This window comes from Danio rerio, chromosome 20, assembly GCF_052040795.2.
Source record: "Danio rerio strain M-AB ecotype USA chromosome 20, GRCz13ab, whole genome shotgun sequence".
Lineage (NCBI taxonomy): Eukaryota > Metazoa > Chordata > Actinopteri > Cypriniformes > Danionidae > Danio > Danio rerio.
Genome location: NC_141040.1, coordinates 48,232,999 through 48,245,812, shown reverse-complemented (window position 1 = coordinate 48,245,812; position 12,814 = coordinate 48,232,999). Strand labels below are relative to the sequence as shown.

The 12,814-nt window shown below is 31.5% G+C and overlaps 1 protein-coding gene across 20 annotated transcripts in view; it reads left to right on the top strand.

The window, feature by feature from the left end:
- runx2b (RUNX family transcription factor 2b) overlaps positions 1-12,814 on the top strand; it is a 292,292-nt gene that overhangs the window by 225,685 nt on the left and 53,793 nt on the right. For all 20 annotated transcript variants that reach the window (XR_015517529.1, XR_015517528.1, XM_087296525.1 and 17 more), the window contains 2 exon segments: positions 700-856; positions 10,908-11,012. Coding sequence is in view for 18 of the 20 variants with exons in the window: in XM_087296525.1 (XP_087152651.1) it covers positions 700-856; positions 10,908-11,012 (262 nt within the window). In the remaining 2 variants the exon portion in view is untranslated.

The following is a 12,814-nucleotide window of genomic DNA, read 5'->3' as shown; positions in this document are numbered from 1 at the left end:
GTGGCAGAAACATTGCTGTTAGCTCGTGTTTATGGTCAGGCCTGGGCAGGTGTGGTTAGCTATTAGGTAATTGCCAGATTAGTAGCTAGATTAGTAATGGTGAAACAGAGCTGCAAGATGATATACATATATGTGCAAATGTGTTGCCTTAGGTGCAGTATATGCATGCAACACATGTTCAGACTGTTACAAAACTAATGCAATCTAAATTTTAGAAATGTTTAATGATATGACCACACCATAAAACAACTATATGGTAAATAAATCATGACAACATGTTTTTTATGTTAATTGTAACTTATTAAACTAAATTAGTCTCACTTCTAGCTTGTTTTTTTTAATACAAACTGTTTAATAATTAATTAGTCAGTTTAATGTTATTAAAGTTCAAATGGATCATAAGACTAATTTGATTCAGTTTGCAGTAAACATTTAAGAAAAAGTGTCATTTTTAAAGTGCATGCAATACATTTATATGAAATATAAAAGCATTTATATTTTTCACTGAGGTTTGTAAACAGCAGTAATCATTCATCAGAAACTGCATGCATTAAACATTTCATTAATTTTAAAATAACTTTGCATCATATTTGCTATTGTCTGCATAGTCTTGCTATAAAATAACAATCGCTGAACTTTCTGATGAACATGATATCTTTCTTGCACAGTTTGAAGCATTGTATCTTGTTCTCTCCACAGGTGGTGGCCCTGGGTGAGGTTCCCGATGGGACTGTGGTCACAGTGATGGCCGGAAATGATGAGAATTATTCAGCGGAGCTCAGGAATGCCTCAGGGGTTATGAAGAACCAGGTGGCCCGCTTCAATGACCTGCGCTTTGTGGGACGAAGCGGAAGAGGTCAGTACATCTTATGATTTTTTTATTTATTTAGTAATAATCATTGCAGTACTTGCTTTGTCATTTATTTTTATGCAAGTTGCATATAATTGATTCTTGTTCAGAATGGTCTATATCAAAAATTAGCTTAACTGGGTGTTTTAAGCTTGCCTACAGCATTTTGGTTATTACCGCTTTCGTTATAGAATATTAGCTACCATCAAACCATGAAATAGCCTAACATGGAAGGATTGGAGTCATGTATATTAAATAATTCATCACTGAAGATGATTGCATGGATACAGGGCACTTAATTATTATTATATAGTGAAAAAAAAATGGATGATTCTAAAATATTATTGTAAATGGATGCGTTGAAATGGAATTTGAGGTATGGAATATTGTTTTTGAGTGCTGAATGAAATAAATATATATAAAGGTAATTGTCACTTTATATCAAAGTCACAAAAGGAGTTTTTCTTGTAATTGGGGGTTACAAACATGTATTTAAGACAGAATTACAGAGATATAAACTCATAATTTTAAGAAAATAAATCAAAATTACTCTAACAATGGTCAGAATTGGCAGATATAAACCCAGAACTCTGACTTGTGTGGTACAAACTTTAAATTCCAACTTATATAGTCTAGTTTTGGGAGGACAATGCATTCTATTTTCTTGAAGCACTTCTTTTGAGACAAACAAGGTACGAATTATACATTGATTATCAGGGGGGTCAACTTTTTGTGTAATTTTAGTTTGTGTAATACATGCTTCAGTATTTATTTAAATTATATTTAATTTAATAATAAAACGTATTTAAGTTTCGTGTTTTCTATTTGTGTTTTATAAACCTAAACGTATTTAACTGTTCTGAGGGATATTTAGTGGATTCTGACCTACAGTATCCTTTGATTAGCTATTTCAGAGGTCAAACTATACAACCTACTCTTGTAATTTGACTTTACTTTTTAGGCTATATGTAGAAACAAGCACTTGTTTTAATGAGAAAACAGTCTTGTGAACACTTACCTTGTCTATCGGTGCTTTAGATCTGCCAGTTTTAGACTGATGAATGAATATTTTCTTGCATAGACTGATTGGAACGATTATGCATCCACAATGGTATGAACTGATGCAGGGGTGCACAAATGTATATGGACTGTTTTTACCAATTAATATTTAAGATACATATTATAAAAAACTATTTCTGTTGGCGCAATAGACTATTGCAGTGGTGCCCAAACTCGGTCCTAATGGCCGGTGTCCTGCAAAGTTTAGTTCTATCCCCAGTCAGATACACCTGGGCTAGCTAATCAAGCTCTTACTAGGCTTTCAAGAAACATCCATTCAGGTGTGTTGAGGCAAGTTGGAGCTAAAATCTGCAGGACAGATATGGTGCGGTAGCATTTCAGGGCGTCCAGAGTTCGAATCCTGGCTCGAGGACATTTCCCATCTCTACCCCCTCTCTCTCTCCCACTTCGCTTCCTGTCTGAAATACTGCCTACCTATACAACTTGTTTTGACGTCAGTCCCCCCCCCAAACCACCCTGTAATTTCAACGCAATCTTACGGTAATTCGTAACTTTTTGATTTAATGGCTAATTCGTATTAATTTGTATGATCTAATTTGTACAATTTAGTATGATTTGCTCCTCACCCAATGGTTGAGTTTAGGGGTGGGGTTGGGTGCCACGCCTCCTTTTTAAAATCGTAAGATTGAACTTGTACGAATTTGTACAAACTAGCCACTAAACTGAAAAAACGTAAAACACTTACGTTTTCTCATGAGATCATGGGTGCGTTTCCGAAAACCATCATTAGCTAACTAAGGTCGCAAGTTGCATCATTACAAACAGTTCGTTGATTTGCCATTTCCCAAATCCAACATTTGTGAACTGCATCGCAAACTTGTACGTTTGCAACTACACCTCTGGAGCTGTAGTTAGAATCACAGTTCCTGGTTGTGTTGTATTTCCAGTTACCCCCCTATGACCTATTCATTTCGAACCTTTCAACATTTAAACTTGGAATAATTTTTTTAAAAAGTCATCTCTCTTAGATATAATTAGCTTTTTTTTAAGTATTTTTCACAGTACAGTTTTAGCGATCTTCATATTGACAATTGCGTTCCATTCGCAGTGCACTTTGACAACATTTATGCCATTTTGAACGCAGCCACGGCTCATGAGGAAAGCTATAGGCTATAATTTCAAAAGCGGAGTGTACTTTATGTGTCTAAAGCTTGTGAAAACAAAAATATATAGCATATGTTAATGGTTTTAATTTATAGTAGGTTATTTTTTTAAGAAAAGCATCTGTATATGACCTGAGCCTGTTGGTTAACATTTCTGCAGTGGTTCGAATGTGTCAAATTGTAAAAGTAGACTTTTAATCAAACAAATCAGTAAAATAAAAATAAATCAGCAAGTTACCTACTTAATAATTATAAACATTAAAAAACAGATTATTATTATTATTAAGTAGGATATTATTTCATTTCTTAATAAACAGCCTACTGTAAATTACAACAATTAGAGATTTATATATGAGATTAAAATACATGTTAGCTAAGTGGTTTTAGAATAGAATATGGCATATTCTTAGTAATATTTGTAAAGAAAAGATTGCCCCTATCTGTGTTGTTTACATATATTTCAATTAATATGAAAACAAGTGCATGTTGTTACCAAAACAATTTTTTTAATGTGTGTGCCTGTTACAATATAAACAATATAAATAGCAAAAAAAAAATGTTTTTTTTCTTTAAAGAAGTAGTTAATCGACCCCGATTAGAGCGTCATTATGAACGTTTATGTAATAACTAACATGGTTCAAACAACGGTTTTGAGACAGGGAAACTATGTTTTGGGAAACACTCATCACTACATTGCTCTTTTCCCTATCGATGCATCATACTATGATAGTTCAGCCGCGAGTTTTGTTGTTGTTTGGGAAATGCTCCCCTGCCTGGTAATTAGTAACCTGGAGAAAAGATCACAATTATCAGAAATAAAAATCAGAATTGCTTGATTATGTCTAATAATTAACTTTTTTCAGTGGCAGAAACAAGCTTCCATATATCTATATGGAAACCTTCATCCAGTCCAACTCATACATTGCAATATATATATATATATATATATATATATATATATATATATAATGAAAAATATTTGAAATAAGAAATAGTCCAAATGTTGTATTTAAATGCACAATTCAAAGTAAACAACCGTGTTGTGTCAGCAGAATTGAATGTTTATCTCCTAAAATAATTTCAGGTATTTTAGCATCAAAAGGTTTTTCACATCAATCATATTCAAACAATACATTTCATACCAGTTAACCTCAGTTTACACATGCTTAGTATATTACCAGCTGCATTATCGCGCCATGCAATTTTCTATTAAGTTTAACCATTGAATGTTTATCTACACTTGCACAATGTCATGTGGAGAAATCCTCCAGGGAGATTTGGTAACAGAGGCACGCAGTCACACAGGGACACATGACATTCTTAGAATAATTATAGTCAGTCTGTATACAGAGCTATCAGTTACGAGCCAACACCGTTGTGAAACCACATCACCACATTGCCGGTAAGAATGTACTCATTAAATTACAGGTCTGTGTGCGTACTGTGCTAGGGTTTCTCACACCAGAAACGCTAACTTAAGAGACTGCCAGTTCTTTTGTTTTGTTGGAAAATTGTTTTGTATAATGCTCAGATTATTTTAGTTTAGTTTGGTTTGGTTTGGTTCATTTAATTTAATTTAATTTTTATTTTTATTTTATTTTATTTTATTTTATTTTATTTTATTTTATTTTATTTTATTTTATTTTATTTTATTTTATTTTATTTTATTTAAATTTAATTTAGTTTAATTTAATTTAGTTTTACTTTATTTATTTTATTTAGTTTAATTTACTTTATTTTATTATATTTTATTCATTTTAATTTAGTTTAATTTAATTTTGTTTTTTGTTATATTTTATTCATTTTAATTTAGCTTTATTTGATTAGCTTATTTTTTTATTTAACTGATTTTAATTTAATTTAGTTTTATTTATTTTATTTTATTTATTTTATTCATTTTAATTTATTTTAATTTGTTTAGTTATTTTATTCATTTTAATTTAATTTAGTTTTATTTATTTTATTTAGTTTAATTAAATTAAATTTAGTTCAGTTTTATTTCATTTTATTCATTTTAATTTAATTTACTTTTACGTATTTTATTTCGTTAATTCTAATTTAGTTTTATTTCATTTTATTCATTTTTATTTAATTTATTTTTATTTTATTTTATTAATTTTCATTTAATTTAGCTTTATTTTATTTATTTTATTTTATTCATTTTAATTTAACTTAGTTTTATTTTATTTTATTTCATTTATTTTAGTTAATGATTACTAAGTCTATGATTTAGAGTTATGATTTAACTCTAAAAATATAATTATGCTACTGCAATACTCGTCTGTCTAGTCAGCAAACAGATAGCCACGCCCCCAAACTTATACCATTGGTCGAGCCAAAAAATAAATAAAAATCAATATAAATAAACCAAACTAACAGAATTTTCAGGAAATCAGTCGAACAATAAATTGACTCGGGTTTTGTTTCAAATAAAGTTGTTCACCAAATTTTCATGCATCGTAACATTAAACCTCAATTAAAAAATCTGTGTTGTTCAGGCTTTTTTCACTTTCATGTCTTGTACTTTAACTAAAAACAGTCCAATAAAGGCGGAGCAAAAAATAAATAAAATAATCTGAGCATAATACAAAACGATATACCAAAAAAAGAAGGTAACGTTTTTGGTGTGCAATCCTATTATGCCTTGCGATTGACAGCTCTTTTGCCTTCAGCACTGCCTTAACCCTTTGTGGCTTAGATCCAACAAGGTACTGGAAATTTGGGTCCGTATTGGCATGATAGCATCACGCAGTTGCTGCAGATTTGTCGGCTGCACATCCATGATGCGAATCTCCCGTTCCACCACATCCCAAAGGTGCTCTATTGGATTAACCTCTGGTGACTGTGGAGGCCATTTGAGTACAGTGAACTCAATGGCATGTTCAAGAAACTAGTCTGAGTGAGAGTGTATATTGTTTCAGTATTGTTCACTCCATCAAAAAGCTTGCTATATTATCTAAAAAATTAATCACATCTGAATTAAAGTAATAAATTATGTAAAATATTCTAAACATTTGCAATCATCATAAACATGGATATAAAAATCAACTCTATTATTTAAAAAATGTCAATAAATAAAGAAGTATGAAACGTTATACAATATAAAAAATATAAAAAATGTTTATTATAAATATGGTAACATAAATATGGTTATTATAAATATGGTAACACAATAAGGTTGTATTATTTAATGTAACTACAATGCTAACATGAACAAACAATGAACAATACACTTACCACAGTATTTATTCATGTTTAAATTCATTCATTGTTAGTTCATGAAAACTTAACGATGCATTAACTAATGTTAACAAGCATGAATTTGGATTTTAATAATACATTAGTAAATGTTGAACTATGATTAATAAATGCTGTACAAGTGTTGTTCAATTATTAGTAGAGATGTGACGATCTTGTATGACGAGATCTCGCAAGATTAAATTGCGATGAGATTTCCTGTCGAGGTGAAAAGTTGTCTCGTGAGGTGTGATGTTATGATGGAGCGTGGGGTTGAAATTAGCATTGAAGATCAGAGGCAGGATTGGATTTAAACTGCAAATCAACTGCTTTCCACACACCTGGCAACCCAGGCTGGCCTCAGAGTTGCACGTGTCACTCAGTTGGGCTGGCAGGTGTGACATAACCGCTTTCAGTTCAGCGGCTGCCGCGTCCAACAGAGCCTACAACTGCAGCCACACACATTATGGTTCATAACAATGTGATGGAATAGCACTGCAGATATGCTTAAAGTCATAACCATTGTAAACACAAATGGAGTTAAATATTTCTATTTCAGTCACATTATTGAAGTGCAGTACAGACATGTAAAGACCTGAATCAAACTTTTAACTTCGGAAAGGACTTTTAGCTGCATTTTGAGACGGGATAAGACATAAACACGTGGCTGTTTGACACTATTCTTTGCACCTTTCGAGTTTGGTCAATCATCACATCATCATCATCACTTAAAACATGTTTATGTTGTCCGGGAAAAGCTTTTTTTTTTTTTCTTTTTTTTTCATTCGGCACGTGGTATCAAATTACATTACAAAATACATTACATCCAGTGTTTGCATGTCCTTTATGGCATGGAATTAATTAAAATAGAAATAAAATACCCTTTGTTAGAATTTTTTTAAAAAGTAGCTAAATTGTTTTGCAGTTTGTACTTTATTTATTTATTTATTTAATTAATTAATTAACAACTTTTTTGCTTATATTTGAAATTCTATGTTAAAAGGCTATTTTCCATTCACATAAGCTATTAGACAAATATTTTAGTGTTTTCATGTTCTTTACATAGAATTCATTAAAATAGAAGTAAAATAACAATCATTACAAACTGATTTTAAAAAATAACACCTAATAGTTTTGCAATTTGTGATTTTTGTTTTCAGTTGAATAAAAAACTATACTCCATTTATATTTCATCATTGAAGATTTCTTTAAAATTTAGTAAAAATCTTGTCACGTGGAGTAAGTGTCTCGTCGAACCCCTAATTATTAGTTCATGTTAGTAAATACATTAACTAATGAAAACTTATTGTGAAGTCTGACCATAAATATTAAGCCTAAATTAATTTCTGAACTGTGTTATACATGTACAAATACTCGCATGGCTCTCTTTTTGGCACAAATCCAAAAATGTGGAACATTTTGCACATGTTTTGCTTGCCTCAAATATAGGTTTCGGATGATACAAAAAATCCTCTGGAAAATATAGCAACAGGAATCACTTGCTCGGTTCATTCTTAAAGCCTCATGTTTTGTGACACATGAGGTTTTCTTTGATTTCCAGGAGATTCCAGGACACGGTGACATGCTATATATTGTGTTACCAATAAGTTCAAATTATTTTCGCATTATGAGCGGCATTTGGTCGTATTTAATTATGTTTTATGGTCCCAAGTCTTGTGAAATCAGTGTCAGCAGATCCGCGCTGCTGTGTGGTGCTGAGATTCCACTCGTCCTGCCAGCTGTTTCCCAGCGCTGCCAAACTCTTCCACCCACTGCTTCCCGTCTCCCCAGCAAACCAGCCGCATTCATGAGTAGCAACCATCCGAGCGTCATGTTAATCCCTTGTTCCCCCGTGTTAAACCGCCAGAGAGCACAAATTGTCTGGAAACGGTGTTTAAGGAAGTGAGCTGTCTAGATAGCCGATGCCACAGTGTAGCGTTGCACAATTTCCCAGCAGCCCAGCGTTCTGTTTGTGATTGCACTTCTGAGGGTGTTAGAATTATTATGTAAGTCAATATTTTGATTATATTATTTACCCAAATACATAAATGTTAAAACGCTATTTATTTGTTGTACAATAATATACGCATTAATGTTTTTTAAAGTAGTATTGGAAGTAATAAACGTCTTCTATTCTAATGAGCACATTTAAAGCGACAATTTTACCCAGAAAGGAAAATTCTGTCATCATTTGTACATCCTTCACTTGTTCCAGATCAGTTTTAGGACTTGTTTTGTTTTTCTGTTGAATGGAAAAGAAGATATTTCGAGGAATGTTGGAAACTGGTAACCACTGACATCTATAGTGGAAAAAGCTAATATTATGGAAGTCAATGGTTACCGGATTCCAACATTCTTCAAAATATCTTCTTTTCTATTCAACAAAACAAAACAAAAAATGGTTTGGAAGTCAAGAGTGATTAATTATTTTGGAAGTCAGTATTTTAATCTTATTATTTTTCTCAAACACATTGTACCATTTCCAAATCACATAAATATTAGAGACGCTATTAAATTTATTAAATTATAAAAAAACAAATACAAGATCAAACTGTTATAAAAACTACTGGGTACTTATGTTTAGTTGAATAAAGTTAACTGTATAAGTCCTTTGTCACTTACGTTACATTAAAAACTTAAGACATCAAGTTAAATCTCGTATTAGCTGCATGTGACATGTTTTTTTGTTTCTCTTATTTAAAAAAAGTTAATTATGTTTAATTTTTATATAAAATATATTTGACCATGCATTAACATCTGATGGGTTATTTCAGCAGGCACGAGATTCTTAAAGATGACCCATATATGTATTTATTTAATTTTGCAGTTGAATAAAAATCTATTTTCCGTTCATATATTAACAAATATTTTGCTAATATTTAAAATTCTATATTATAAGGCTATTTTACATTCACATAGGCTATTAGACAAATATTATTTTTCTTTTTTTTTGTCTAATATATGAAAATAAGTTTTATGTGCTTTACTCCATAGAATTCATTAAAATAGAAGTAAAATAACAATCATTACAAACTATATATGTATTTAAAAAAGTTAATTGTTTAATTTTTATATAAGATACTGTATATCTGACCATGCATTAACATTATTTTATATATATATATATATATATATATGTGTGTATATATATATATATATATATATATATATATATATATATATGTGTGTGTATATATATATATATATATATGTATATATATATATATATATATATATATATATATATATATATATATATATGTATATATATATGTGTGTGTGTGTGTGTGTGTGTGTGTGTATATATATATATATATATATATATATATATATATATATATATATTTTTTTTTTTTTTTTTTTTTTTTTTAGAATGTTTATTTTAGGGGGGTTCAGCTCCTTATGAGGTAAAAAAATAATTTATAATTTTATTACCTATAATCATAATAATTTTACATATACAGTTGAAGTCAAAATTATTAAAAGCTGTTTTCATTTTTTGTAAAAACCTTTTAAGGTTATTATTGTTAGCACCCCTGAGCAATATGGGGGGCGATCAAGAGTTAATTAGCAAGGTCAAACCCCCCTGGAGTCAGGATGACAAAACAACTGATTAAGAAGAAAATATAGTCACTGCAAAATTCTTTAAGAATTGGGTGTGAAACCATAAATTTAACCATCAGTAACTCTTTATTTTCCAGTTCACCACTTTTCCAAAAATGGAGCCTGATTAGACTCTCTAGATGTACAAGGTGTCAGGTTATTAAAGCTTTTTTTAAAGGTCCCATGAAGTGCTTTGAAACGTGAATGTTTTTGGTTGATGTTTGACATGATCTCAACTGAAACATTAAGAGGGTTGGGACAAAGTGTAGCCCCTCCCCTTTTTAAAAGCAAATGAGGAGCGCCTTGAAGGGGCGGGGCATGTCAGATTCTAAAGAGCATTTGATTGGTCAAGATTTGATGAGAAGCTGAAGTATGAGGTGACGTGAATGAAACTGTTGACCCATTTAGGCGGAAGTGACAACCTACCAGCTTTACATGTTTATATCAGTTTTAGATCTTCTAAACATGAATTTTGTCACTGTTTTGGAGCACACTAGCTTATAGATATCCTTAAAACTAACAATACTGATACCAACAGTCTAAAAAACTTTCACTTTAATTTCATGGGCCCTTTAAAGGAATAATTCATCCAAAAAAATGAAAGTTTTGTCATTATGTACTCATCCTTTACTTGTTCCAAACCTGTATGAGTTTCTTTTTTCTGTTGAAGATAAAATAATAAAGAACTTTGGGGGAAAAGCAGCCATTGACTTCCATAGTATTTTAGTTCCTATGTTTTCCAGCATTCCTCAGAAAATCCTCTTTTGTGTTTAGCAGAAGAAAGAAATCCATAAAAGGTTGGAACTACATGAGTGTAATTAAATAATGAGGAAATGTTCATTTTAAGGTGAACTATCCTTTTAAGAATGATATAGTTTTGAAGTGGAACTGGTGAAAAACACATGATCAAGACACCGACTAGCACGATTACACACTCACTGTAAAATAAAGCAAGTCCTTCGATCATTAGGATGATCTCTCAGTGTTGCCCTGACAGCAAAGTAAAGCCCTTAAATGTTTCTGTGTTTGCACAGGGAAGAGCTTCACCCTGACGATTACAGTATTCACAAACCCACCGCAAGTGGCCACTTACCACAGAGCCATTAAGGTCACGGTGGACGGACCGCGCGAGCCCAGGAGTGAGTACACCTTATATTACATACTGCTGTGACTAACCACATCCATGCGGCCTGTCATCACGCTCACCTCTCTGTCGGGCCGCAATCGCACCTCATCAAAGGCCTGCGGTCGGCCCGTGCATGCGCCGCTGATTGATTTATTTATTTTTTTGATTTCAACCTCAATCTGACGTCATGAAGTCATCGTGTAGAGGTCTGGGGAGCAGATTGATGACTCGAAGTGTGCTTTGAATAGACTGTTGACTTGGTTTCGGGATTGGTTTTAATGTTGGGGACTCGTGTGTGTGACTTTTGAGCTTTATGGTTAAGCAGACGTATGGTTATGGTTAAAAGTAAGTAACGTGCTCTGCATTAGTCATGAAAATAAACAGTTTGCTGAATTCATTGGCTGCATAAAAAAATTAAGAGACCACTTTAAACAACCTTATATGGGTTATAGTTAAGGGTTTGACTTTTTTGCAGTATTTCAATGTTTTTGCAGATATGTTTATTCATTTTTAGACAACACAATAGAACTGTTCTAACTTTAAAAGAGGTAAGAAATCAATAATAACCCTGGAATAACCCTGATTTTCAGTCACAACAGCTGAAAACAATGTTATTTTGACTAATTTTCTGCAGTTATGGCAATATTTTTGATTTGAAATTTGGAAGAAATGTTACAGAACTTATTATTAAAATATATAAATATTAACCGTTTACTCTAAAACATCCAGAGAATCTGAGAGTGGTGTCTATCTAATTTATTTATTTACTTTCTTAATCACAGGAATCTTCACAGCATTGCAAAAAATGAATAAATAAATAAAGAATTTTTATTAATATATCTATATCTCTGAGTGGATATTTAATGGAAAAAAAAAAACTATTTTTGCTAAGTGAACATGTATGTGATTGGAAAGGAAGCCTTCGTTATTTGGTGAAAAGCATGTTACGTGCTCCGCATTAGTGATCAAAATAAAGAGTTTACCGCCTTAAACATCTTTTTATAGTTTACAGTTATGGGTTTGAGCTTTAAAACTTTTGCAAATAGGTTAATTTAATATATATTGATATTATTTTCAACTTCAATAAGGTAAGAAATTTATATTTGGTGGAATAACCCTGATTTTCAGTCACAACACGTGACAATTTTGACCAATTGTTACTTTCTGCAATCATGGCAAATTTTGAAGAAATGTTACAGGACTTAAATATTAACATTTTACTCCATGCCTAATACTTCTATAGAATTTAGGAATTTAATAAGTGGTATCTGTTTATATGTTTTAACACAGCTTGAACTGTTTAGAATAATATGGAACTTTCCCATAGACTGTGACAGTTTCCAAAGGGTATGAATAATTTTGTACAAACCACTTAACTTTTCTATTTAGCTGACGGTTCTTTTTCCACAATGATGCCTCTTGTACATTGTCTTATTATTTTTTGTGGAAAGCCTGTGCCGTTTCCGGTCAAAAAACAACTTGTTGTTTGAATAAAAGTACACAGCAAAATATGGGGACCCAAAACAACTCTATGGGTGTTAATTTCAACACTTTGAAAGTGTCTCATGGGGTCCACTCAAAACAGACTTAAATCAACACTTTCAAAAGGGTTGGCACATTGACACCGAAGTAAGTGTTAATTTTAACTCAGGGCAGAGTTAAAAAATGTAACTATATTTAACACCGCCTGGTGTAATATATTGTTATTTTATTCAACTCTCTTGAGTGTAAATATGGTAAAAAGGTCAAATAGACTGTAAATTACAAAATAAAAAAACATTTTATTTGAAAACATCCACCACTTCAACAATTCAT